A 23,327-nucleotide genomic window follows, 5' to 3' on the forward strand; every position below is an offset into this window, starting at 1 on the left:
TAGATTCATAATAGATTTTGTCTGTTTAGAGGGAAAAAGAAGTGGCACTGAGCAGTGTCCATCAGCACAATCCCGACTGTGATATTTGGGTCCACGAGTATTTTACGCCGTCTTGGTTCTGTCTGCCGAACAACCAGCCTGCGCTGACAGTCATCCGTCCCGGGGACACCACACGAGACGTGCTGGAAATGATTTGCAAGGTAAAGGCTGCGAGCATGACCTGGCGCGGGGTGAAGTGTCTACAACCCTGAGCCCTTTCAGTTGAACCTCATAGTGACTTTTCTCATATGCCAGTGTTCAGACTGCGTTGTGTTGGGGGATCTGTTGTATGTGAGATGAAACACATGAGTTATAACTGAAATTTTCACGCTAGCACCACACAAGAAAAATTCCTACAGCTGGAGCTAAACTTGGCATGGTGTAGGGAGAGGAAGGCAGACTGTTTTTTGCCTTTTCTGCTTGGGCCGCTGTGCATGAGCTTCTGAAGTGTCTTCATACCCTGACTCTGCCTCTGCTGTCTCTTCCCACCCACCCAGCCCCCTTCCACTGGAGACCAAGCTGTGTGCAGGACCCTTCTCCTCTCCCCATCTGCCCCACAACATCCTGGCCCTCACCCCGCTTCCTTTCACTGGATGCCCCATTGCCTGGTGTTGCAGTTGCCCTGTCCTCACCCGACCACCCTGGTTCAGATCTTCCTGTTTCCAGGTGCTGTTCCTCCTTCCTCCCCCCTGCTGCTTCCTCCTCTCCGGCTGGCGTGGGGGAGGAGGGCATGGAGAGAACAGCAGCAGCAGGAGAAGGTGCCTGTGTTTGTTGTCTGCACTGCAGAGTCAGGTTGGCCTTGTGTAGGTGGCAGGAGGGAAGAGGGAAGAAAGCTTTCATCTGCATTTAGGGGGAGTGGGAGAAAAACCACCTGGATTTCTTTTCAAGATATATTATCAGAGACATTTGGCCATTAATAAGAGTTACATCTCAGCTGAGAAGCTGAAAGCTTTGACAAATTAAATATAAGCTTTGAGTTCTGGCAGCTATATAATGTGTGTTTTCCACTAACCGGCTGACTGCAAGCTAGACCCAACTTGTGTCATGTGCCATTCTGAAAAGTGAGTCCTCTTTTGTACACCAGCAACAGCAAAAGAAAACATTTATTACTATTAAGAGCTTAACTTTGGGGACTTTTAGAACGTGTTGCATGTGCTTCCAAAGAGAGGGAAGGTGAGAGAAAGCATTTGTTTGCGATAATTATACAGTGCGCTTGTCTCGCTGCCAGGTGCACTATTAAAGAGTGCTGCAGCTTGTGAAAGCTCTTCATTGTATTCACAAAAAAAAAGATGACATTTTTGGAGAGACACATAATAGGGAATCTGGATGACACATTATTAGTAATTATTTATTTTTAGGATTTATATTTTCCTTTGGGTAAGAGTGATTAACTCAGAGGGCCAAATCTTTAGCTGGAGTTAACTGGTGTAGCTCCACCAGTTCCAGTAGGTTTCTGCTGAGAATCTGGCTTCTCACTGTGTGTTTGATTGTTGGGGGTGGTGCTGTATAAAGAGAAGGGGAGGTGGGTGAGTATTTGTTTTTGTAGAGCTGTTATCTGTTTCTTTTCTTTCTGTAAGAGTTTTCAGTCTGGAAAACACTGATGGATGCCTTCTTTGCTGTAGCATTTAATAATCAATCTCTTTCTTCTGTCTCTTGCATTCAGCTCATTTTTTCCCCTTTAATATCTGATCCACATCATTTCACATCAGTTTGCCATCTGCCATCTGAGAACCAGTCAAGTTCTGGTATAGTAAACATTTCAAGATCTACATTTCATATAAACCTCTTCATGTTTGTAGATGTGGTTAAATCTATTTGTGCTATTAATCTGAGCTTGATTATTCTGCTGGAGAACATTACAAGTGCACTCAAGTAATTCTAGAAAATATGTTATTACACTAACACTGCTTCTTGTTATTATACAGCAAGTTAGGTTTTGGAGACTACTTTGTGACACTTCCGTGATTCAAGATTGGTGGGAGGAGAGTTTAAAGCATGTTTTAAAGTGGTTTCTCGATTTCTCCTAAGATTTAACTGATAACATCACTTGGAAGTCAGGAAAAGTCAGTGTATATGCATTAAATTGTTTTCTATGGATAAGGCTGATCAGTGTGAAAGTGTGTATGTATTATTAACATTTGCATAATGGTATGTCTTCGAATTGAGTAGAAAAACACACTGTATATGGATTTAGGCAGAGCCAGTATGAAGTGAATAACACCAGAAATCAAGCATAGAAGACATTTAGTCTTTTAACTGAACTGGCTAAAAAGCGAGAAGGAAGAAGGGTTCTGTTTTCTCAGAATTTGCATTTTTCAAACAGACCTGCACGAGGGGCAAGAAGCAGATTTCCCTTAGGTCTCTGGATCTGTGCTCCAAGTCTCTGAGAAGTTACTTAAGCCTGAAGCTCTGTGGGCTTACTTTGATTTTGAGCTGATGTTTTTCTACTGAAAAAGCTTGGGACACTAAAGTGCAAAGCCAGAGTAACACAGTGGGATGGCTAATATGTTTCTATGATGCTGTCATTTCAGTGCTAGGGAAGGTGTTCCCCACCTAGCTGAAAGAATATGCCTTTTCTTCTATCTCCTGGTCCACTACAAAGGCAGGTGGCACTTGAGGGAATGACGAGCCCAGCTGTCTCAGTTGGGTCTTGGATCAGGCCGAATGGTCCTCTGGAGGTGCCTGTCCCTCGTTTTAACTAGAAAGGAGCTGAAATGGATAGATAGTTTGGGTAGTGTGCTATACCACGTGGAGTCTGTTGAATCAAATCACACCCCAGACTGTAAATTTTTCTCCAGGAGCATGTTGGTTAAGCTGTTGGTTTGTCCTTTAAATTGGGTTAGATGCTCCAGACATAGCCAAAATTATTAGAAGAGAAATAAACAAACCAAGCAGCTTATTTGGACTGCTAAAAGCTATTTTGGGTGATCTCAAAAGAGTATTAATATCATTAAAGCTGTACTGTTTCTCCTCCCACCCTCCTGTGTATGGATGCAGATAGACCATCAACAACAAGTGGGTTAATGATATGGATTTTAGGGCAGACTGGCTATGTCCACTTTAAATGGGCCTTTTCCTTTCCCTTCAGTAGATAATCACACCCCTATCTGAAACAGTTTAATGTAAAATTTTGAGGTAGACAAAGCCTTGCTGCAGCCATACAACTGTTAATTAACGAAATGGTGTGGCTGCACCATCACAGCTTCAGTGGTGATGACTCTGCCTTAGATGGGATGACAAGGTAGTGGATGAATGGTATCCACCTCAGCTGATTGTGTTTCTTGAAAGGACTTGGTGGCTCAAAATATATGTGAGTTTTATTCACTGAGCTCTTCAGACAATGCTGGGCTCTGGCATAGCTCAGGACTACAAAGCAGCATTGGTCAGCTTGTGTTTGGCTCCCTCCTGCTCTCTGAAATAGCCAGCACACCTGATTTTCTTGTAAGCAAATCTCTCTGCAAAGACAAGTGTGAAAATGGAAGCGTTGCCCGTCACTTCCACGCCCCATGCAATGCCTGTATCAAAGCAGGTTAGAAGCCCTGTCATTGACCGCCGGCACGGTAGATCAAGCTGCTGCCTGCGGGCAAGGTCGCTCTTTTAAGATGCTGTCAGGGCAGGCAGGTTGCAGGCAGGGTTGCAGGCAGGCGTGAGCGCACCCTACCCCTGCCCAGGGCGGGTGGTGGCTCTGAACTGGCAGAGCTGGGGCTCCCTGCAGAGGTGGGCTCCCTGCCCCACCAGCGTGGCTGAGGCAGCTCCCGGCCTGTCCCCAAGGGCTAGAGGCTTGGACTGGGTAAATTTGTGTCCCTCTGCAGCAGGCTGTGGTTTGTGCTGGACTGGGGCAGACTGGAAAGTGGCCCTTTGGGTCTCCTCTGCAAGGGCAAGGTGTTCAGAATCAGTGTTGGAAGTGACATGAATACCTGGCTGTGGTCAGGGGCTCTATCCAGGCCCTGAGCTTTAGTGGGTGACGTGGAGCTTGTCACCAGAGCCGTGGCTGACTGGAGTTAGCACAGCAGCTCTGCCTGAGGCTGCATGAAATGCAGGGTGCATACAAGAGCTTCAGCGCAGGAGACCACGGGAAGGTGCACCATGGTGACAGGAGGAGGCTGCCAGGTTGCCTGGCTTTCTCTAGTATTGTTTTTACACAAAGAATTTTTTTCCCCACTGGCTTTGCTGTAAATGGCTCAAGCGTTTTCCAGACTTTCAGAGAGACTTATAATGGGCCTCTCCCTGCGGACATGGTGTGCACAGTCTGGGGGTTTATGTCTTCTCTGTATGTTTGTTAAATTGTTTAATTGCTGTGCAAAGGCACCCTTCAATTGGTGTCTAGGGATAGTAAACTAACCTGACCAGAAAGTAATCTAGGACTCCTAGGTATCATTTCTGAACAATTAAAACCAATTTTGCTTCCCTTTAATTTCTAGGGTGTTTGTTTGTGTGTGCATGTAAGAGAGAAAACTAGTGAAAACTGTCAGGAAACAATGAGCAAAGTGTGCAAAATGTTTATCGAAAAAGAAAAAAGAGGGGAGAGGGTGAGGATCTCCTATGTTCAGCTTTTTTTATTTTGGCCTTTGGTAGATTTCAAATTCCTTATTTAATTAACAAAGTATTTGTCCGGATTATGGAGGTTATCCCATTTCAGATATTCAATTTCATGTAAGGATAATTTGGTCTTTGAATTGGACATATTTGAACATAGCGCTATGTACAGTGCAGCAATAGATATCTTTTTCTTCTTCTTCTTGGTAGCTCTTTTTTATTCATGGGCTAACCTAGACTTTCAAAAATGTTCACTGTTCTCTGAGTATTTGCTGAATTTGGCCAGGTCAGTGTGTAATCTTTTCCTCAGGTCACTCGGTGTACGTTACTCATAATCTGTGCTGCGTGATCTGTCAGCTGAGTCCCCATGTATCATCATCTTGGCTTGAACAGGATAAGCGAGCCTTTAAAGAAACAAAATAAACAGGCAGCAATGACGTTCTTGCATGAATTTTCAGATGAACCATTGTTTTTGGTGCAGCCTAGGAAACTTTGGTAATTTGCTTGTATAAAATGAAAAGGCCGATGTATAAAAGCATGTAATAATGGGATTTCAAAAGTGACAGTGAGGAGAATTTGCCTCCTGTATCTGTGAATCACTTTGGGGTTTTTCATTAGCTTTAGTCTACAGTTTACGAACTTTGAAAGTAGCTTCTGAAAGACATCCTTTGTGTTTATCATCATTCTAATGTGTTTTGATTACACACTGCATTAACCTCTACTTAAATCAAGCTTATTAATTGTGGTGAGAAAAGGTCATTAACATCTCCCAGACCAAATGCCGCATCCTCAGCTAATTATTACTAATTCATTAAAATGGTGTGACCTGTTTCCACTGGGATGTAGTCCAGTATGCAACTCTGAACTCCTTTTAGCTTTATAAAGCCAGCCTATCCTGAGCTGTTTTGAATTTAGAGGACATACAGATTTTTTTCTTTGTATAACCTTGCTTGAAATTTACCACATCTTACTCGCTAAATGACGAAGATGCTAAAAACCCCAAAACAAACAGAAAAAACTTTGTTACATTTTTCTCTGTTACCAGAATGCTTGTTTTCTTCCTTGTGATTTTAAATGCCCTTGGTATACAAAGGGATGCTCTGAATCTTCTGCAATAGCATGGGGTGGAGCAAAATTGCCAGATAAGCAGAACCGAATAGGCTGCTTAGAGCACTCGTGCTGCCCTTGACATCTTGGTCAGTGGGTAAATGAACACTTATTCCTGGGGAAGAAGAGGAGGTTCAGGTTCTCGTTCAGGTTAGGAGATTTTGGGCCTCTTGTGGAAGGTGGTGCTGGGGCATCCCCACCTGTTTCTCCCTCTGAGGACTGGGCCATTCTCTAAGTATAGATGATGTTAACCATTGCTTTTCACTTCCAAAGCCTCTTTGTTTCTTGCAGACACACCAGCTGGATCACTCTGCTCACTACTTGCGTCTTAAATTCCTGATTGAAAACCAGATGCAATTTTATGTACCAAAGCCAGAAGAGGATATCTATGAACTGGTAATGCTACCTATTGAATAAAATTAAATGTTACTTGGTAGGACGCTATTAATTAGTGTTTATCTGACATTTGTAATATGCAGAGTTATGCTTTTTAACTTGCAATTACAGTGCTTTGCAGACCATAGCAAACTGGCCTATAGTAAAGTAATCTCTCCAAACTTTTCATCTTGAGGAGAGAGTTAGTGTTTAGCTTATGTTTGTGCATGCATGTGTCTGTGTGGAAGAGAGAAGGAACAACCATAGGTAATGTGTGAAAGTCACTGTAACATACATTTAAGCTTAACTTCTCTTAAGATTGCCTTTTCCTGTTGTTCATATCATCCCTGGTGGTTTTGAAGACATAGTGTTAAGGCCTGAGTATTTCTTGTTTGGATCACTTTGCCTCATGTGTAAAGAGCGGGAGGGGAATGCACAAGTACTTTGTTTGTTTGTTGTTTGGCTGGCTGGGTTTTTTTTTCCTAAATGGGAAGGTAAATGTTGAAGTTACAAAGAGTTATGTATGAGAATATAGTCTCCTAATTGCTTCAGTTGGATGTTTTCATATCATTCATCTCAAAAGCAGACTTCAAAGGAATTTTGAAAAGAGAGATTAAAAAAAAAGACCAAACAGAATTAGTGTCATACTTTATGATTTTATACATGCACACTGTAAAGCTTTTTAAAGCCCTTTACATTGGTGGCTGATTTATTTATAAGAAGTAAAACTTTGCCAATTATGGATGCTTTTGTTCATTTAGAAAATAAGTTCTGGTGTTTGCCATTAACACCATCAACAACAAAAAAAGGCTTAAGAAAGTGCTAGCGAAGTACTAAGACTGGGAAGTGGAATACAGTTGTAAAAAAATAAAACTCAGAGGAAACAGGTTTTAGCTTTCATTGCCTGGCAGGACTTTGGGAAGTTGTCTTGAAAGCAGGTAGGATTCACGTAGTCATTAGTTATTGTTTATTCTGAAAAACTGAAGTTAAACCAAAACTTTACAATTGGTGCAGCTATGTACATGCTGAAAGATTATAATATAGAAAGGTGCTGCAGGGTTATATCTAATGTAGTAACATTAAAACAACACCCATTTGTATGTTTGCTTGTGTGTGTATGTGTTTGTTTCATGAGAAAATTTGAGTTACTTTATTTAAGTGTTTTATTAAATTATTCTGGTACAATATGATAAAACTAATGCCTCTGTTTTTGTAGTCTCCTGAATAGCTGTTTGTAATATTGTCTAATGTTGCTGTCACCTTGCTAGGGGTATCTGCCATCTACTAAAATGCTTTTACAGACATAACAATGCTGCAGAAAAGGTAAACATAAATTCTTAGGATGATATTCCTTTTCCTTGCAAAATTTATCAGAAGTATTTAAATAGGAAATGGAGATTAAATATCCATATTTAATTCCTCTCCAAAACTTTAATGGTGATGCTTTGTGCTCTGACATAGTCTTTCAAAAATTCACAAGCTCAGTTTATTATGTTTTGAAAATGCTACTAAGGGCTCAGGAGAGAGTATTTAGCATTAGGTGCTGTACCAGGCAGTTATACTTTTAAGCATCTTTTATTCTGAACTAAGTGTTGGCTGAAGCTTGGCATGCCCAACTTTTTCCTTTGGTAAGGTGGCACTTACAGATGGAAGCACAAGACCAGAGGCCTCCCCAAAAATCTTGCAGGTAGGATGAGGCTGGGGTGGAGGCATGAGGACTGCTGAAAAAGGTAACCCTGGGAAAGGGTGCTTGGACAGGACCAAAAGTGGTAGAGGAAAAAATGGCAAGGAAGAGAAAATCTTCAGACAACAATGTCCCCAAGGTGCTATGAGAAACATTGTGAGGAACTGGAGTGGCTCAAAGGGCAAACGCTGCTGCTGTCAGGAAGAAATCCCATCCCCAGGCACTCCCGTTGCCCAGTGAACTCCCTGGGATGCTCCTGGTATTGCTGTCAAACCCCTGCGTGCAGAGCCCAGGCCTTGCGCTGGGTCTGGAGAGGGAGCTCCCCATGAAAAATGATGAGAGGGCTGGAGCATGTCTCCTGTGAGGACAGGCTGAGAGAGTTGGGGTTGTTCAGCCTGGAGAAGAGAAGGCTCTGGGGAGACCTTATTGCGGCCTTTCAGTACTTAAAAGGGGTCTAAAAGAAAGATGGGGACAGATTTTTAGCAGGGCCTGTTGTGACAGGACAAGGGGTAACGATTTTAAACTAAAGAAGTCGAGATTCAGGCCAGACATGAGGAAGAAATTTTTTCCACTGAGGATGGTGAAACACTGGCACAAGTTGCCCAGAGAGGTGGTAGATGCCCCATCCCTGGCGACATTCCAGGCCAGGCTGGACGGGGCTCTGAGCAACCTGATCTAGTTGAAGATGTTCCTGCTCATTGCAGGGGGTTGGACTAGATGACCTTTGAACGTCCCTTCCAGCCCAAACTATTCTATGATTTTATGGCTGCACAGTGCCTGTGGTGCCAGCATCTTCATGGTGTGAGCCGCCATGGCCTAAATACACTGCCTGCCTCTGGTGTGGGGCACAAACGTGAGCGGCACCTCAGGGCTCATGTCTGACTGGCACTCTGGTTTGGGCAACTCAGCCGCAACCTGTGCTTCCCAGTTACTTGCCTCCCATTCAATAGAAGGGTTTTTTTTCTTGAAAACAGCATTTTGGGATGCAGGCAGAACATGTTTCCTGTATCCCTGTGAGAGCACATCAGCCATCCTCCTTGATTTTAGTCTTGCATACTCAGTTTAGATGACTGCAGGGATCAGACACAAGTTTTGTTCTGAAAATACTGCAGTTTTCACTCCTGTTTTCTTTCTCCTCATTTTCAAACCCTTGCTTAAATCTAGCTGAGATTTTTGTAAATGTCATTTGACTCTTTTTCAGGTTCTGAATTATTTGTTACTATATTTGAAAACTGCGTTTAAAAACTATTGTTAGTGTGGTATACTTATTTAGTTTTACATTTTATTTTACTATATTCCGTCATTTAAATGGCTATAGAACTGTTCTGTAATACCTAATATTTGCAATTAAACAGATATGTAAGTGCTGATATATGCAGGAGATAAAATGATGTTTTTATTAAAGAAACCTTTCACTAATGAGTTAGTCTTCTTTTTTTAAAGAAATGGTTTAAATACTTCAGTCCAAACACTGATGCCACTTAGTTTCAAACTGTTAATTATTTTGAATTGCTTTTTTACACACTCATACCAGCAGGTAAACAAAATTCATATTTACCTGCTGACTCTTATTCACCTGTGGGTATCATTTTTCCAAGAGACAAAAGGATGGTTTGTGCTAGCCTGTGCTACGAAAAAAAAACCAGCTTCAAACCTGTTCTGGGCCAGAGGTTTCCAGTCTGTCAAGGCTGTCTTACAAGAAATAAGTCAGGGCTGACTCCTAAAGATGTCAGCTCAGAGCCTCAAAATATCTAGTCCTGGTGACTTTGTCTGGAAAAGTGGGATTTCCGTGCCTCGCGTGGCATGAGGAGCCCTTTGTTCGGGTACAATAGTGAGCCACACAAGACAGAAGGAGAACCTAAGTGATTTAAAAGCACAAAATACGTGAGCTGTGGTGGAGTGGTGTAAGCCTGTGGGGGGCTTGCTTGGCTCCTGAAAGGCAGGGTGAACTGCTCCTGCTTCTGGGTTATTACCTAGGTGTGAATTTGTGCTGGTCTCCCAGGAAGGATGTTAATGACCATTTCAAAGACTTAGGGACTTTTCCCAGCGCAAATAAACATAAATGTGTTAAAGGTGAAATTTCATGCTCAGAGCAAACTGCATATCAAATCTGGTAGTCTTCTGATAATTAAGAAAGGCATTTAAGAAACAAAATAACTTCCTGTGATTTTAGTACTCTCAAATAATTGAATTCCTGTAGTGCCTTAATCAAAATAATATAAAAACATTAAGTGATGACCACCCATAAAATACAAAAACAGGAATAGAAGTTCTGTTTCTTGTGCACTCAAAATCATATTGACCAAGTGAAATAGATGTATCCTTGCTTTTATGATGATGGTAGTAAAACACTGCTTCCTCCTCTTTAATTGTGTGCTAACAGTAAAGCGTAGGGACACTACTAATATGTCTCACATATGCAGAGAAAAGCTGTTTGATAAATAAAGACCACAGTCTATTTCTTCCATGTGTAATTGAAAAAAAAATGTTCAAAATTGTTACAGTTGATGTGTCCTCCCACTGTAACATATTATATTTTTGTGGTTTTTTGTTTTGTTTTTCTCTTCAGCTGTACAAAGAAATAGAAATATGTCAGAAAATTACACAGCACATTCAAATAGAGAAGTCTGATACATCCTCTGATATTTACGGTGAGTTTCTCCTTGATTTTTTTTTTTACTTTTTTACTAAGTCAATCCTAGTGTGAGCAGGTTCTTGCTTGCTATGTATCAATATACCCAAAAGGCCTGTTGAACACAATAAGAAAAGCACATCTGATTCTCGTGCCATCTGCAGAAAGCTCACTCTCCTGCCCTGAAGCAGGAGGCATTTTATTTGTAGTGCACTGAACGCTGCCTTTCCCGGTGCTCGAGCTGTGGGATGTGGTTGTGCAGCTCTTTGACAAGAGCTATGGTGGCAGAAAGGACAAATGTTTCCTTGTTTTTGTAGTTTCTCAAAACACCACCTACAGAGGTGGTGCGACTGAACACTGGCGGAAAACAGCACCCTTTGCCGGTTGTCACATCGTGTAGGAATGCCTGTATCGCGGTGCTTGTGCGGCTTGTGAGGGGGCTGCTGTGGACTGGAAAGCCTTCCCCCTCCTTACTGCTTCCACCAAGCGTGATGGCAGGGATGCAGCTGGGAGCATCGCTGTGGGTGGGAGGCACCTCGAGGTCTGCGGCTGGGCAGCTGTCCCAGGAGAGGCTGTTTGGCCCCTTTCCCCACCTGCCGGGGGCACGCAAGGCAGGTCCCTGTCTCACCTCGTCATTCCGGAGGCTGGGGGAGCCTGGCCCTACTGCTCGCCCAGCCCTTGAGGATGCCTCACAGGCTGCTGGAGCCAGAATGTGATGTGTCGTACAGGTCTGTGCGTAAAACACAGGGCAGGGGAAGTATGTGTAATTTCAGCAAAATCTCTAATCTTTACATGGGGGTGGTCATATTTCTTAGCTTTCAAGTATTTCAAGTTACAGACCTCCAGCCTGGCAAGTTTACCCTTTCGTCTGGCAATTACAGTTCAATAGTATATTTTAAAGTTATTTATGCAACCTACCCTGCGGGAAGACAATCTGCATCTTTTTACTATTTATCTAAATATTCTTTTTTAATGACTAGAATAATTGTGAATCCCCAAACTGCTTATTATACAGCTGCAGGCCGTTTGAATATTGAGCTCTGCTACAAAGCAGTGGTACTGACTGTGGTTTGAATATTGAAGGCCTAAGAAAGAAATATTAACTAGCACAGCGATGATCCTGGGTTTGACAATTATGCTCTGCCTGAAGCCACTGCAAGAAAAGATGGAAAAAGATGGAAAAAATTCTTCATGGAAAGGGTTGTCAGGCATTGGAACAGGCTGCCCGGGGAGGTGGTGGAGACACCATCCCTGGAGGTGTTTAAAAGACGTTTAGATGAGGTTCTTAGGGACAGGGTTTAGTGCTAGAGTGAGGTTATGGTTGGACTCCATGATCCTGAGGATCTCTTCCAACTGAAACTATTCTATGATTCTAACAGTGAGGGGTATTGTGGCATTTCCTGTTTATTTCTTGTCCTTCTCTCTCTCTTTTTTTCTTTTTTTTTTTTTCTTTTAAGTGATAGATGGGAAAGACCGTGAAATGCACTGTTGTGGCCTGTGAAATTAGATCAGCTATGTGAGACATGGGCTGCATCTGTTCAGTGGCTCCAGCCCTGCAGGGAGTGAATGCTACTTTGACTCTAAATGGCAGCAGAATTTCCGTAGTCTGCGTGTGTCTTACAGAAACAGTACAATGCGTCCATACAGTGACAAGCATGTACTGAAATACATGTGTGTGTGGGATCACTGAAACCGATGTCTAGGGTCCTAAGGGACATTTTACTCTGATGATTACTTGTTTTTTCTGTGCAGCTTTGTTCAAGCCTTCTCATACTTCCCACCTGTTTAAAAAACATACGTCCAAATTCCCTGTGCCTGGATTCCTTCAAAAGAACTAGAAAAGTCTTCATTTTGAAAATAAATGAGATTATGAGAATCATTAGTGACATTACCTGTTGCTGTTGCTAGCATCCCAGCTATAGCAATAATAAGACTTGTAAATCACCTTGAATTTTCACAAGCAGCTATTCATTAATCCCAACAATGTAGACATAGTGCTGTTATCTCCATTTAACAGACATGGTATCAAAGGTAGGGAGGTGAAATGCTTTAACTGATGGTGCAATTAAGACAGGCCAGTTCAGCTCACTAGCTTGACAGGATGATAATAAGAGGAGTTAATAGCTGTCTGCTGGCTTTGCAAGCTCTTTTGGGCCAAGTATGGGATCCTGGTGCCAGGGATGAGGTGTTAGGAGGCCCTTGGAGCAGCTTCGCCATCGTGCCTGAGTTCCAGTGACATAAAGAGGATGGAGCTGCATGTTTCAGGGAAAGCTCACCTGGGAACATTTTGCAGTGTTTCTACTCCCACCAGTGTGCCTGTGGTAAGAGACACTCCTGGACTGTCTGGCCAGCGCGGTGGACCTTCCCAGCATTAGGTCTGTCAATGTGATGCTGTCGGTGATGTCTGGCCACATACATTCTTGCTTTATCACTGATACCAGCCTCTTTGCGAAGGTTGCGTGGGCAGAAATCAGGGCACACCAGCAGTAACGACCTATTGCTTCCAGCTCTGTCATGTTCTGGGAACGTGCTGGTATTTTTGTTAGCAACTCTCTATCACAGGGGGCTGTGGTAATTTTATGGAGGTGGATTTGTTCAGGTGTTGTGCCAGTTCGGTGAGGCCATGTGCACTCATAAATGCAGACTTCTGTTCTCCTGTCATCAAAACTTTGCAGTGAAGAAAAGGCTCTGTCTGGGTCACCACCCATCTCTTCACACCTGTATTTCAGAGTCCAGGCACAGTTTGATAATAATCTTTTTGGCAGTGATGCCAGCTTATGCAATCGCTGTCGCTTCCACCCACTCCTGCCCTCCCTCTCATGCGATGCTAGTACACGTGTTTGTGTGGAACACCTGCAGAATTTAGCCAGATGGAAACTGTACATTTGTACTATACACGTGTATATACAAACTGCATGTACATACATATACACTCACACTTCACTGAGGTATTTCTCATCTGGGTGAGTTCCTTGCTCTGCTTCACTGCAGGGCAGTGAAAGCGCTGGCACTGGCACTGCAGTGGGACAGGCATGATGCTGCTTCAAATTGTTTATGAGATCCACACACGTTCACAACTATGGAAATAAAACCGTTTATTTATGTTTGGGGTATGGTCACATACCCTGTCTGCAGAGAGGTTAAGTGTATTTGTGAGATGACCAGTTCGAGGTTGTTGCCAGTTGCCCATCTCTCATCTCTTAAAGCTGATGACAATGTATAATTGGTCCTTACACCTGTTCTGCTGGCAATTATTGCTTAGGTTTTATGAGTTTGTTTTTTTGACTGAAAGATAATTAAAAAGCAACTGCATAGGCACTTAGCCCAGACAGGTTGGAGGAGGCAGAGATCTTCTCACAGAGGAGAATGGGAGCATGGGACTGCTTGGGTGTGCTAATCTCTTCACAGTTAGCCACAGGGAGAACTTGAGATGCAACTCAGCCTTGTTTTAACTGTATGGTAGTTGGCTGCAAAGCAGCATTTTGGTTGCAAAAGGGTGATGGTATTAGGAACTAATGATTTGTGCTGACTCAGACCGCAGTCTTGGGCATGTTCCACTGTGCTTCTGGTTAAGGGTTTTCCAGGTAGGGTTTGTGGTGATGACAACCAATAACTACTATATTTTACAACTGCTCTTTTGTTTAGTTGAGAGTTTTCTCTCTGCCAAAGTTGGTGTGTTGAATGAACTTCACAAATTTCATCTTATTCAGGCTGAGGAGCTCACATATGGATTCTAAGTAGCTCAGTAAGTCATGAAGGGCCCTATGCTCCTCGCTTACTGCCACTTTCTTCCCTTTCTTTTTTTTTTTTTTTTAATGATGGATGAAAAAATAACTTCTCATCCATAAGAATCAACTCAAAGGGAGTCCTAAAGTCAAAATAGGCCCCTGCACATCTGCTTCCTCTTGGCTGGTGGCTGATTCCATGTCAAAAAAGTGTCCCCCCAAGAGGTTTGTAAATGTTTTTCTAGTTGGGAAAAGAGAGAGCAAATGGTTGCCTACACCCATTTAGGGAGTAATGATGTTTCAGAAAGGCAAATGTTCTGCTCAACAGTAAATAAACAAACCCTGTTTAACCAACCACATTGTATTTCCTTTACACATTGTTATCTTACACAGTGTCAAACACAAATGGCAAGAAAATCACCAAAACCAGACCTAATGATACCATTTGCACTGTTTAAATTAAGGCTGTGTCAGTACTTCCACTGTAAAGATATTCTGTGGGCCTTGTAATGCAACTATGAAGTGTGCTCTGAGCTGAGACTTGGCAAATAACAAGTTGTGCCAGGAGCAGCTGAGAAAAGAAAGGGGAAAAGGGAAAGTAGCGTTTTTACAAACTCATCCAGTTCAGGAATTTCAAAAAATAAAAGTTGCCATTGTGCTTTAGCAAGAGCTGTTAAGGCTTGTCTGAGTTCAGGATGGCATGTCAGCCAGAGGTCTCTGTTTCCTGGCTTTTGTCTGTGGGTTTGGGTCACAAACCACAGCTCTGTGCAGCTTCTGTCTGCACCAAAGCTTCTTGAAGTGACCTTTTGTGGCAAGAGGAATGGAAGTCTGTTCCAACATTTTGCAGCTGTGGTATCCTCAAATAAAGCTGTAGATGATTTATGTATAAACTTAGAAATTCAGTTCAGGTGTTTGTTAAAGCCACTTTCATTTTTTAACTTTGCCTTTGCGTTTATAAAGGTGCATGGGAAAGGAGAAGGGAGGAATTCCATACTGCTCACTGCAGGGACAGCACAGGCTTACCTGTAGTACACGTGGCTGTTAGGACACACTGGAAGTGGTTGGCTTCTTCTAACCATCTCACTGGGTATCTCCCTAGGTTTCTCTCTGTCCTCTGTGGAAGAAGAAGGGATTCGTCGGCTGTATGTGAATGGCGTCAAAGAGACAGGCCTAGCTTTCAAGAAAGGTAAAAGACTTTTTAAAGTGCTCTTCTTATTGTTTGTTTAATCTTGGTAGAGACCATGAGCTTGTCGGGTTGAGAGCTTTACAAACTCACCAAACCAGGGTCCTAGTCCAAAAAAGAGCATGGTCTTTAGGGAAGAACCTGAGGTACTGAATACGTGGGTGTTCTGCTCTTGGGATCAGCTATGCTATATAGTCAACCTCTTTAAATTTTGATTTGCTATATATGTAGCAGGGTCAGCGTGTCCCTTGCAGCTAGAAAGAGGAACAGGGGCCTTCTCAAATCAGTCACTGCAAGATAAACGGGTCCAGGAGAAGTCATCACAATGTGCTCTGTGGCTGGGATTACTGCCTCTAGTTTTGCTTCCAGCCTTGCAGGAAGCATGAGAGCACTTGGACCAGAAACCAGCAGAGATAACTGGGCTGCTGGGCTCAGCCAAGGGCAGAGCAGGAGATGGTTTAACTGCAGCTTGCCCAGGCTGAGGTCAACCCTGACACTGCCCTTGCTGCTTTTCCCAGCTGTTGCCCTTTCCAATGTGCTGGCACTGCTGCTCACACAGGCACATGATGGGCTGGTCAGGGAGCTGGGCAGCTGAAACCTAACAGAATTTTAAAGTCTAACATGGGGAGCATGAAGAGTGACAAGACTCTCATCTTGTCATAACCTGTCAGTGTATGCAGAATTTTATTGGTGAGTGGTTACATGGTCATGCAGAGCTTATTCGGCTGTTGCCAAAAGAAATGGGGGCTGGCGTCCCCAAAACTGCTCCAGCCCTTTGCCTTGTGCTGACTCTGGCACTCTTAGGTGAGCTGATTCGGCTCATCGTCTTGATAGAAAACTACCGTGGCAGAAATGTATGGCTGGTTTTCTGACCCGCTAGCAAATGGAGTTGACTTGTGTTGCAGTGAAGCAAGTGGCAGAAGTGGCACGGTGGAGGGGCAGAACTGTGCAGAGCAGAAACTGGGAAGGAAGAAACAGAGGGCAGAGGAGGGGGAACAGTTCTGGCTGCGGGGAGCCTGGTGTTTTGCTCACCTGTAACCTCGAACCCTAACTTAAGAAAAAACCCATAAGGTGGTTCTGGAGGCTGCTGCATATATTTATTGGGCTTGAAAAGACCATCCTTCTCTTCTTATCCCACCTCAGCCCCATATTATTCCCTGACAGAGAGGATGGGGTTTCTACTAAAAGCCCTGAACGGGGGCTGCTTTCTGCCAGCGTGCCACAGAGAAATAAAATTCTGCAGGCTTCTTGTGGGGTGTCAAGAGAATATTGGTGGGGGTGGGCTACAGCAGAGTTTCCTTATTTTGCTTTTAGAAAATGACTGAGCGACAGTTTTAATGAATGCATGAACACAGACTGCCTCCTGTGGGGCTGCAATGCTAAAGCACGCTTCCAGTGATATATTTCTCTTCATAATTGAGATTAAAAGCCATTTGTGTATGAAGTGTATTTAGCAGGATATTATGACAAGATACCCATAGTTACCAGGAAGCAGGGAAGAAAACCTTTCCTCCCATTATTTACATTCATGTTTGCATTTAACTACACTTCTTATAGTAAGTCTAACCAGAAGATCTACAGTATTTCATTGTCAATCTTTTATCCAATTATAAAACTTCATTTTTTTTCCTAATAATTTTTATTGTTATATTTTTATTCTTTTCTGTTCGTCCACATTAACTAGACCACTCTTCAAATTTGAGGCACATGATTGTACTGAGATAGACATGGTGCTTCATTCCCAAATGATTCAAAACAAGGATTACAAAGACTAAATGGAGCCCCAGATGTGATATTTATGGTTACAGGCATATTAATGTGTTGCTATTTTGACATGGCATCACTAAGTAGAATAAATGAAATAATGTGAAATGCTTGATTTGCTTTGTCTTGTCCTTGTTTCAAATATGATTTTATGGTCCATTTACTTTGTAGCTATTCTATCTAGTTCATTTTATTCTCTCTGAAACTGCATGCCACACTGTAGTTTCTGGGCGCAATTACATGAATTTAGGAAGATCTCAGTTTTCCTAAAGACGACTGAAGCTCTCTAGCCTCCTCCCTTCTGCATTTCTTTCTTGAATGTGGGTAGGTAATCTCTTTTCTGGAGGGTGCAGCTGAGCTCTGCTCGCAACTCAGGCTCATCGAGTCAGGCCTTTCACCCAGGCTTAAGTGTGGCAAGACTCATCCTCTGCATGACCGCCCAGCCAGAGGAGTGCACAACAGTGAGGCAGGTCACTCCCACAGAGGGAAACAGCTCTTTTGACATGGGAAATTCCAGCTTTCACCCCTATAAATGCCAGGAGGGTGGCTGGGATGCCACAGTGGTCTCATTGGTGGGCTGATGGCCATTGCAGAGTATGCTTTCCCACCAGCTGTGCCCAGCAGGCCAGCCCTTGGGGGGATGCTTGCAGAGGACCACCAGCATCATCCGCAAGTGCAGAAAAAGCCCCTGACAATCAGGGCTGTCAGCACTGGTGTGCCCTGGTGCGCTGCTGCCTGTCTGACCCTAAAGGTTATTTGGGACTAAACCCTGGCCCATCTTGCTGTTGTCAGTCAGAGAGCCAAGGGGAACGTCAGGTTTCCTGCAGCATCTCAGAGGGCTGCACGTCCTCTGTCAGCATCTCTGTGTCACCCCTGAAGCAAGCAGGAGTCAGCTGTTTCCTCTGCAGATCCCCTTTTCCCTTGGGCGCTGCTGCTATAAATAGCTTCTGAAATCAGATTTTAAAAAAAGCATGACTAACTTACCAAGCGCCAAAATTCGCCTTTTGAAGATCTACATGCATTGACATCAGTTCAGACAGGGCCAGAGAGGAGGGCCACAGATCTGAAGTCCTACACCATATGCCCCGGCTGAGTGGGAAACGTTTTCTCTCCTCCTAGGGGTTTGGGTAGATGACCACTTCCAATAAAAGCCTTCACTTGTATGGAAAATTAAAAGCAAGAATCAGCCCTGCCCAGTTATGCCACCCTTTCCCTGTCCTGTGTGCAGTACCTCAGAAGTCTGACATTGTCCTTCAGTATATATTTATTTATGAGCAATATGTCATGCAGGGTGGTGAGCTGTACAGCAGCTGTTCCTTTGCAGAGTGATGTGGAGAAAAGGAATATTTGCTGCTGGTACATCATGAGGTACTTCCTGGGCACTGCACTCTTAGGGATGGCACTGGAGTACCAGTCTGACAACAGAAGTCCATCAAATTTCAGTGTCATTTGCAGTCATAAATGTTTACTTTATGTCTAGACATGACACTGTCTGGCACTTCATAAATACCAAGCTAAGCTCCTTGATGTCTGTGTGTAACAGAAACACCACTGTGCAAGTCTTACCCGTTCCTGTCTGTGTTGCAGGCCTGAAAGCTGGCGATGAAATTGTGGAGATTAACAAGAAAGCTGCTGAGGACCTGGACTCAGCTTCGCTGAAAGATGCCCTTGTTCAGTCTTCACTGTGTCTTACCGTGCGCACCTATCCGGAGATAGAGGAAGGGCAGAAACTAATGCAGCCACCACCACGTCGCTTGGAAAACCCATCTGACTTGAGTGACAGCACACTGGCATTTGCTGGGAGTAACCAAGGTATTGTGTTCAATGTAGGAGTTACCAAGAGGAGAATTCACACTTAGAATATGCTGGTGTATTGCCATTGATACTTGCATGTAACTTTTATGGTGGAAGTAAGAGGAATTACAAGGCCTGTGCGCACGGTTAGGCTGTGAAACGTGTCATCGCCAAACGCATGTCACATCATCTGGCTATGCCTACAGTGAATCACAGAACTATTTGCTCCCTTCTGGGCTGTTCAGGAGGTGCTTCTACCTCTGGGTTTGCCCACAGGATAAACTTACAGCAGGGAGGGGAGAGGGGATAAGCATTCACCCACTTGGGTTAGCCAGGAGCGGAGGAGTCCTATGTGTTTGATGAGATGCGTAAATAATTCACAAGGTCAGTTCAAAACACCTAAAGGTAGAGATTGACCTTACAGCCAAATATATCTAACTGGTCCCACAGCTCACTGCAGTGGGAAGGAGCATTCCTGCCCACCATGCTGAGAGCTGAACTGGCAGAAAATTAATCCCTAGCAAATGGGAATTGTTAGCCACTAGTTTAGCATCCTGAACCAGCTGAGGACAAGCACGTCTTCTGGGATAAGATAAATGGCTGCAGAAGAGCAGGACCACCTCATTGGCAGCTGGTAGCCACTGCCTCTGTAAGACAGCAGTGCTGGGAATTGCACTGGTGTAGCAGGAAAGCTCCTGCACTGTGTCTTCTCTTACTTGGCTGCTTAGTCATGTCTTACTTGCAGGCTTCTAAGTGTCCCCTGTACTGAAAACCAGAAGAGGATACTGTTTGTACCTGCTTCACTTAGTTTTTTAGAATAACTTAAAGGACATGAAAAAGGAATGGAATGGCCAAACAGAAGTAGTTCCTAGATAATCAAAACTATTTCGGACTGAGCTAAATTTTGACTTCCAGTCAAAAGTGAACAGTGTCTGAATATGTCAAAATACTTTGTTTTCTGCCCAAAGGTTTCAGAAAGGTCAAAATAACTGTTTTGACAACAACAAAATGGTTTTGATTTGGGCATTTGGAATAAAAAGCAGTGGAAGGGGAGCTCTTAGTGCACTTCACTGGGGTTGAAGTCAGCCTCCTCCCAGAACGTGTCTGTCTGATTGCTGCCCTCACTCGGTGTAGGGACTCCTGGGATGAATCTGGGTGCACAGTGGAGCTCACCCAAGAGCAGTGTGAGTGCATTAGCGTGATGCTGAGCTGGAGCAAATGAGCCACAGTGAAAGACAGTTTGCTTGGGCTCAGGACCAAGCTGACTCATCTCTGCCTGCAAAGGGTCAGGGAGGTACAGCCTGCCTTTCAACATTTCTGGATGCTGCTCTGGTTTTGCTTAAAATGTTTCCTGAAAGTGATCTAGCAAAAATGTTCAGGTGACAGGAACAGGTAGCAGGGAAGGGGAAAGCTGGACCCCAGTCTGACTTTGGGGAGTGTGATATTCATAGCAAGTGGAATAACATGAATGCTTAAAAACAGTTTATTGCAAATACCTCTGAGGGGACTGATAAAAGAAACCTCATGTAAGATATGGGATAATCCCCCAAAGGCAGTTAAAATTAAACATTTTCAGAAGGAGATTTTACCATTTTTATTTTCATTGAACTTTTCCCTGTTAGGCTTTTATGCTGAAAAGTCGAGCTCATGTTGCACATTTTTATAGCTGGCCACAAGATGCCCCCATTTCCTGCTGAACACCAGCTCTTCGAAGGCTTCATTCTTTTGTACTTGGGCTTTTTCACTGAAACCCTGAGTGCTGAGTCCTCATACCCCAGCTTTTCACTGGAGTGAGTGTCTGCCCTGGGTACATGTAATTGGGAAATGGGACTTTTGTATTTATACAACATAGTGATTTCTAGGGCAGGTCAATCAAATTTTGTAACACAGGGTCTCAACAAGCAATTTCTTTGCCAATGTCAGTTCTCTGTGTCGTTATTTTGATGGTTTTTGAGGGGTCCTTTTCCTTGCTGAGGGTGAAATAGTGCACGGTTTGCAAATGTGGCTGAAGAGCCTAGCATTTGCCTTTTAACATTGTCCAGTAATAACACCATGTGAAATGAAGACATAAGATGTGGCTGATTGACATGTCATGGCACAATCAGACCTCCCACCTCTGCCGCTTTGTAGACACAACTTCCTTTGTGCTGCTCCCAACTCGAGTCATGTCTGTGCTCCTTTGTAAGCTTCTCCTGAGCTGGGTTTTTGTGCTTATCGCAGCGGTGTGGAACGGCTGCTTGTTTTTCCATGTCCTGTGGTGAGCATGTGAACTGTCTGGTGGGCCAAAGCCCCTCCTTCTTAAATAGCTCCCCAGGACTGGGGCTAAGCTTCGGGGCTTCCTTTTCCCATCAGATTTCTCCTGGTACAGCTGCCCATGACTTTTGATGGGTTGTAGGCAGATCCTTCGCTCTTTGTTTCACATGACAGGTGACACAGGAGCTCGAGCTCTCTTGACACCCACTTTCCTTCAAAACACAGCAAACTTTGAGCTGGGAATCGCCTTCATTCCTCCTCAAAGAGGGAAGATTACTTCTTTAATCAACAGAAGCAACACAACAACGCATCAGCAGATGTGCAGGTGTCTGGCAGCTTCTGAAAGCGCCTGTAGTTGCCATATGAAATATGCCTCTGAAGAATGACGCTAAGACAGTGTTTCAAGCTAAACAATGCTGATGCGCTAATTTGGGATGATTTAGCCTGAGGTGGGAGTGAAATCAAGGATCTGCACCCAAGTGTGTGATTGGAAGGCAGGTGTTTTGATCTTCCCCATCAATTTATCTCTGTCTAGGTGTTTGTAAAACATGATGTTTTACTGAAGCCTTTCTTCTTCTGTCCCTGTGCTTTTTCAGGTATTTGTTACCTAAATGAGATCCACGAGAAATTTTTAAAAGGGATACGTGCATTTATTTGGGAGATTGTGGCTGTATCTTAGATTTTTGGTCTTGGCTCTGCAGCTTCTTGTAGAGAGCAGTCAAGTATGAAATACTCACTGACCCATTTATTTGTGTCCTTGTTGATTACTGGCAGTTTGGCTCGCTAGGCAAATCAGCTCAGTGATTTCTGTTATACGCTTTATTTATAGCATGCGGATTTTTTTCTTCGGTCCTGCAGTAGTGTAGCCCCCCTTTCAGCAGGGGGGTGAAACATGACTGGGCCAGAATGCCAGCAGGTATAAATCACCTGTAGGCACATCCATTCTCCAGCAATTCAGAGTCTGGTTGACTGATCATGCTGATGTCCCATCATTATTTTCTTCACTGGCAATTCTTCATTGGCTATGAAGACAGCAGAGGGTCGAGTTTTTGTGTGAGGCAGATTATGTTGTGTGTTTTCAACACAAAGATGCTGCGTAGCTTTCCTAATGCCTTATTACTCAGTGGGAGGTCTTCTAGGAGCAAAGCAGAGGCTGTGTTTCTGGGAGTCGACCTCCCTGAAGTGACTGCCCGTGCTCATGTTCAATACCTCTCTTTACAGCTGTTTCATTATCTGGAACTACCTTGTATATGCTGAGGTTGGGGCTAGAGCTGCAAATCAGCTCTTTGGCAGCGGTTACTTCATTGTGTTTCCTTAACAGGTTATTCTTGAAATGACCTTGGATTTTATGTCCCTAATTGACGTGCAAAATATCATCTTAGGTATGATAGATACCTTCCCCTAGGAATCTGCGCTGCATCAAGCTTGCAGAGCCACAAGTTTTGTTCCTTTCATCTAGGATTGTTTTTGCTGGCTTTCAGTCTTCTCTCCTGCTAATGCAGCCTGCATAAATCTGGTTGAGAAAGACTAGCTCTCATTCTGTCTGGAGCTCTGCAGCATGTTTTCCTTGTCTCTCCCCACAAGAAGCATTTTGTCTCCCCAACCCGGTCTACTCAGTCCAAGGAATAAGAGCTTGAAAGGTGAAAATGCAGCCTCACGTCTCCCCAGAATCATAAAGGAGATATTTTGTTATTAGAAAGGGATTTGGGAATGGAAGTGGGGAGCAGTATCCATATTTTTTTGTGGTCTCTCCACAATCCACCACCTTTTTTTACTCAGGGATAGAGTTTCCAAGGTTTAGGCTTTGCGTGCTCCTGTATTTTGGAAACCTCTACCATGAGGGATAACTCAGCAGGGATAACTGAGAGCCATATAAATCACCATGCAGAATGTATAAATGATAAAAAAGAAAGTACACCCCTGTTTTGAATGGGTATATTAATATTTTAGATGTAAAGCAGGTAGGTATTTTTAAGGAGTCTATTATTTTGTCATTCAGAAAGCAGGAAGACCAGAGGCTGAAGTTAACACACACTATAAAGGCTATGGTATAAAACCGAAACAAACTTGCACTATAAGAATGGCCATTATTTTTCATTCCATCCTCGTCCTGTCACAGGTCCCCTTAGGCGAAGTAATTTGGATTTCAGAACAAGCTGAGGCTAACAGTAACCTTAATTTCTTTAGGGTTATTTTAGGGGCAGATGACTTAATTTCATACCTTTTGCAGCATTT

At 43.5% G+C, this 23,327-nt stretch overlaps 1 protein-coding gene across 8 annotated transcripts in view; it reads left to right on the plus strand.

Annotated features, from left to right (window-relative positions):
* The window catches only part of TIAM1 (TIAM Rac1 associated GEF 1), a 198,814-nt gene that overhangs the window by 144,728 nt on the left and 30,759 nt on the right, over window positions 1–23,327 (plus strand). For all 8 annotated transcript variants that reach the window (XR_014186698.1, XR_014186699.1, XM_082076393.1 and 5 more), the window contains 5 exons: window positions 30–200; window positions 5,974–6,078; window positions 10,311–10,392; window positions 15,198–15,284; window positions 18,633–18,857. Coding sequence is in view for 6 of the 8 variants with exons in the window: in XM_082076393.1 (XP_081932519.1) it covers window positions 30–200; window positions 5,974–6,078; window positions 10,311–10,392; window positions 15,198–15,284; window positions 18,633–18,857 (670 nt within the window). In the remaining 2 variants the exon portion in view is untranslated. The remainder of the gene's footprint in view (window positions 1–29; window positions 201–5,973; window positions 6,079–10,310; window positions 10,393–15,197; window positions 15,285–18,632; window positions 18,858–23,327) is intronic.

Source organism: Streptopelia decaocto, assembly GCF_964273445.1.
Source record: "Streptopelia decaocto genome assembly, chromosome: 1".
Taxonomy (NCBI): Eukaryota; Metazoa; Chordata; class Aves; order Columbiformes; family Columbidae; genus Streptopelia; species Streptopelia decaocto.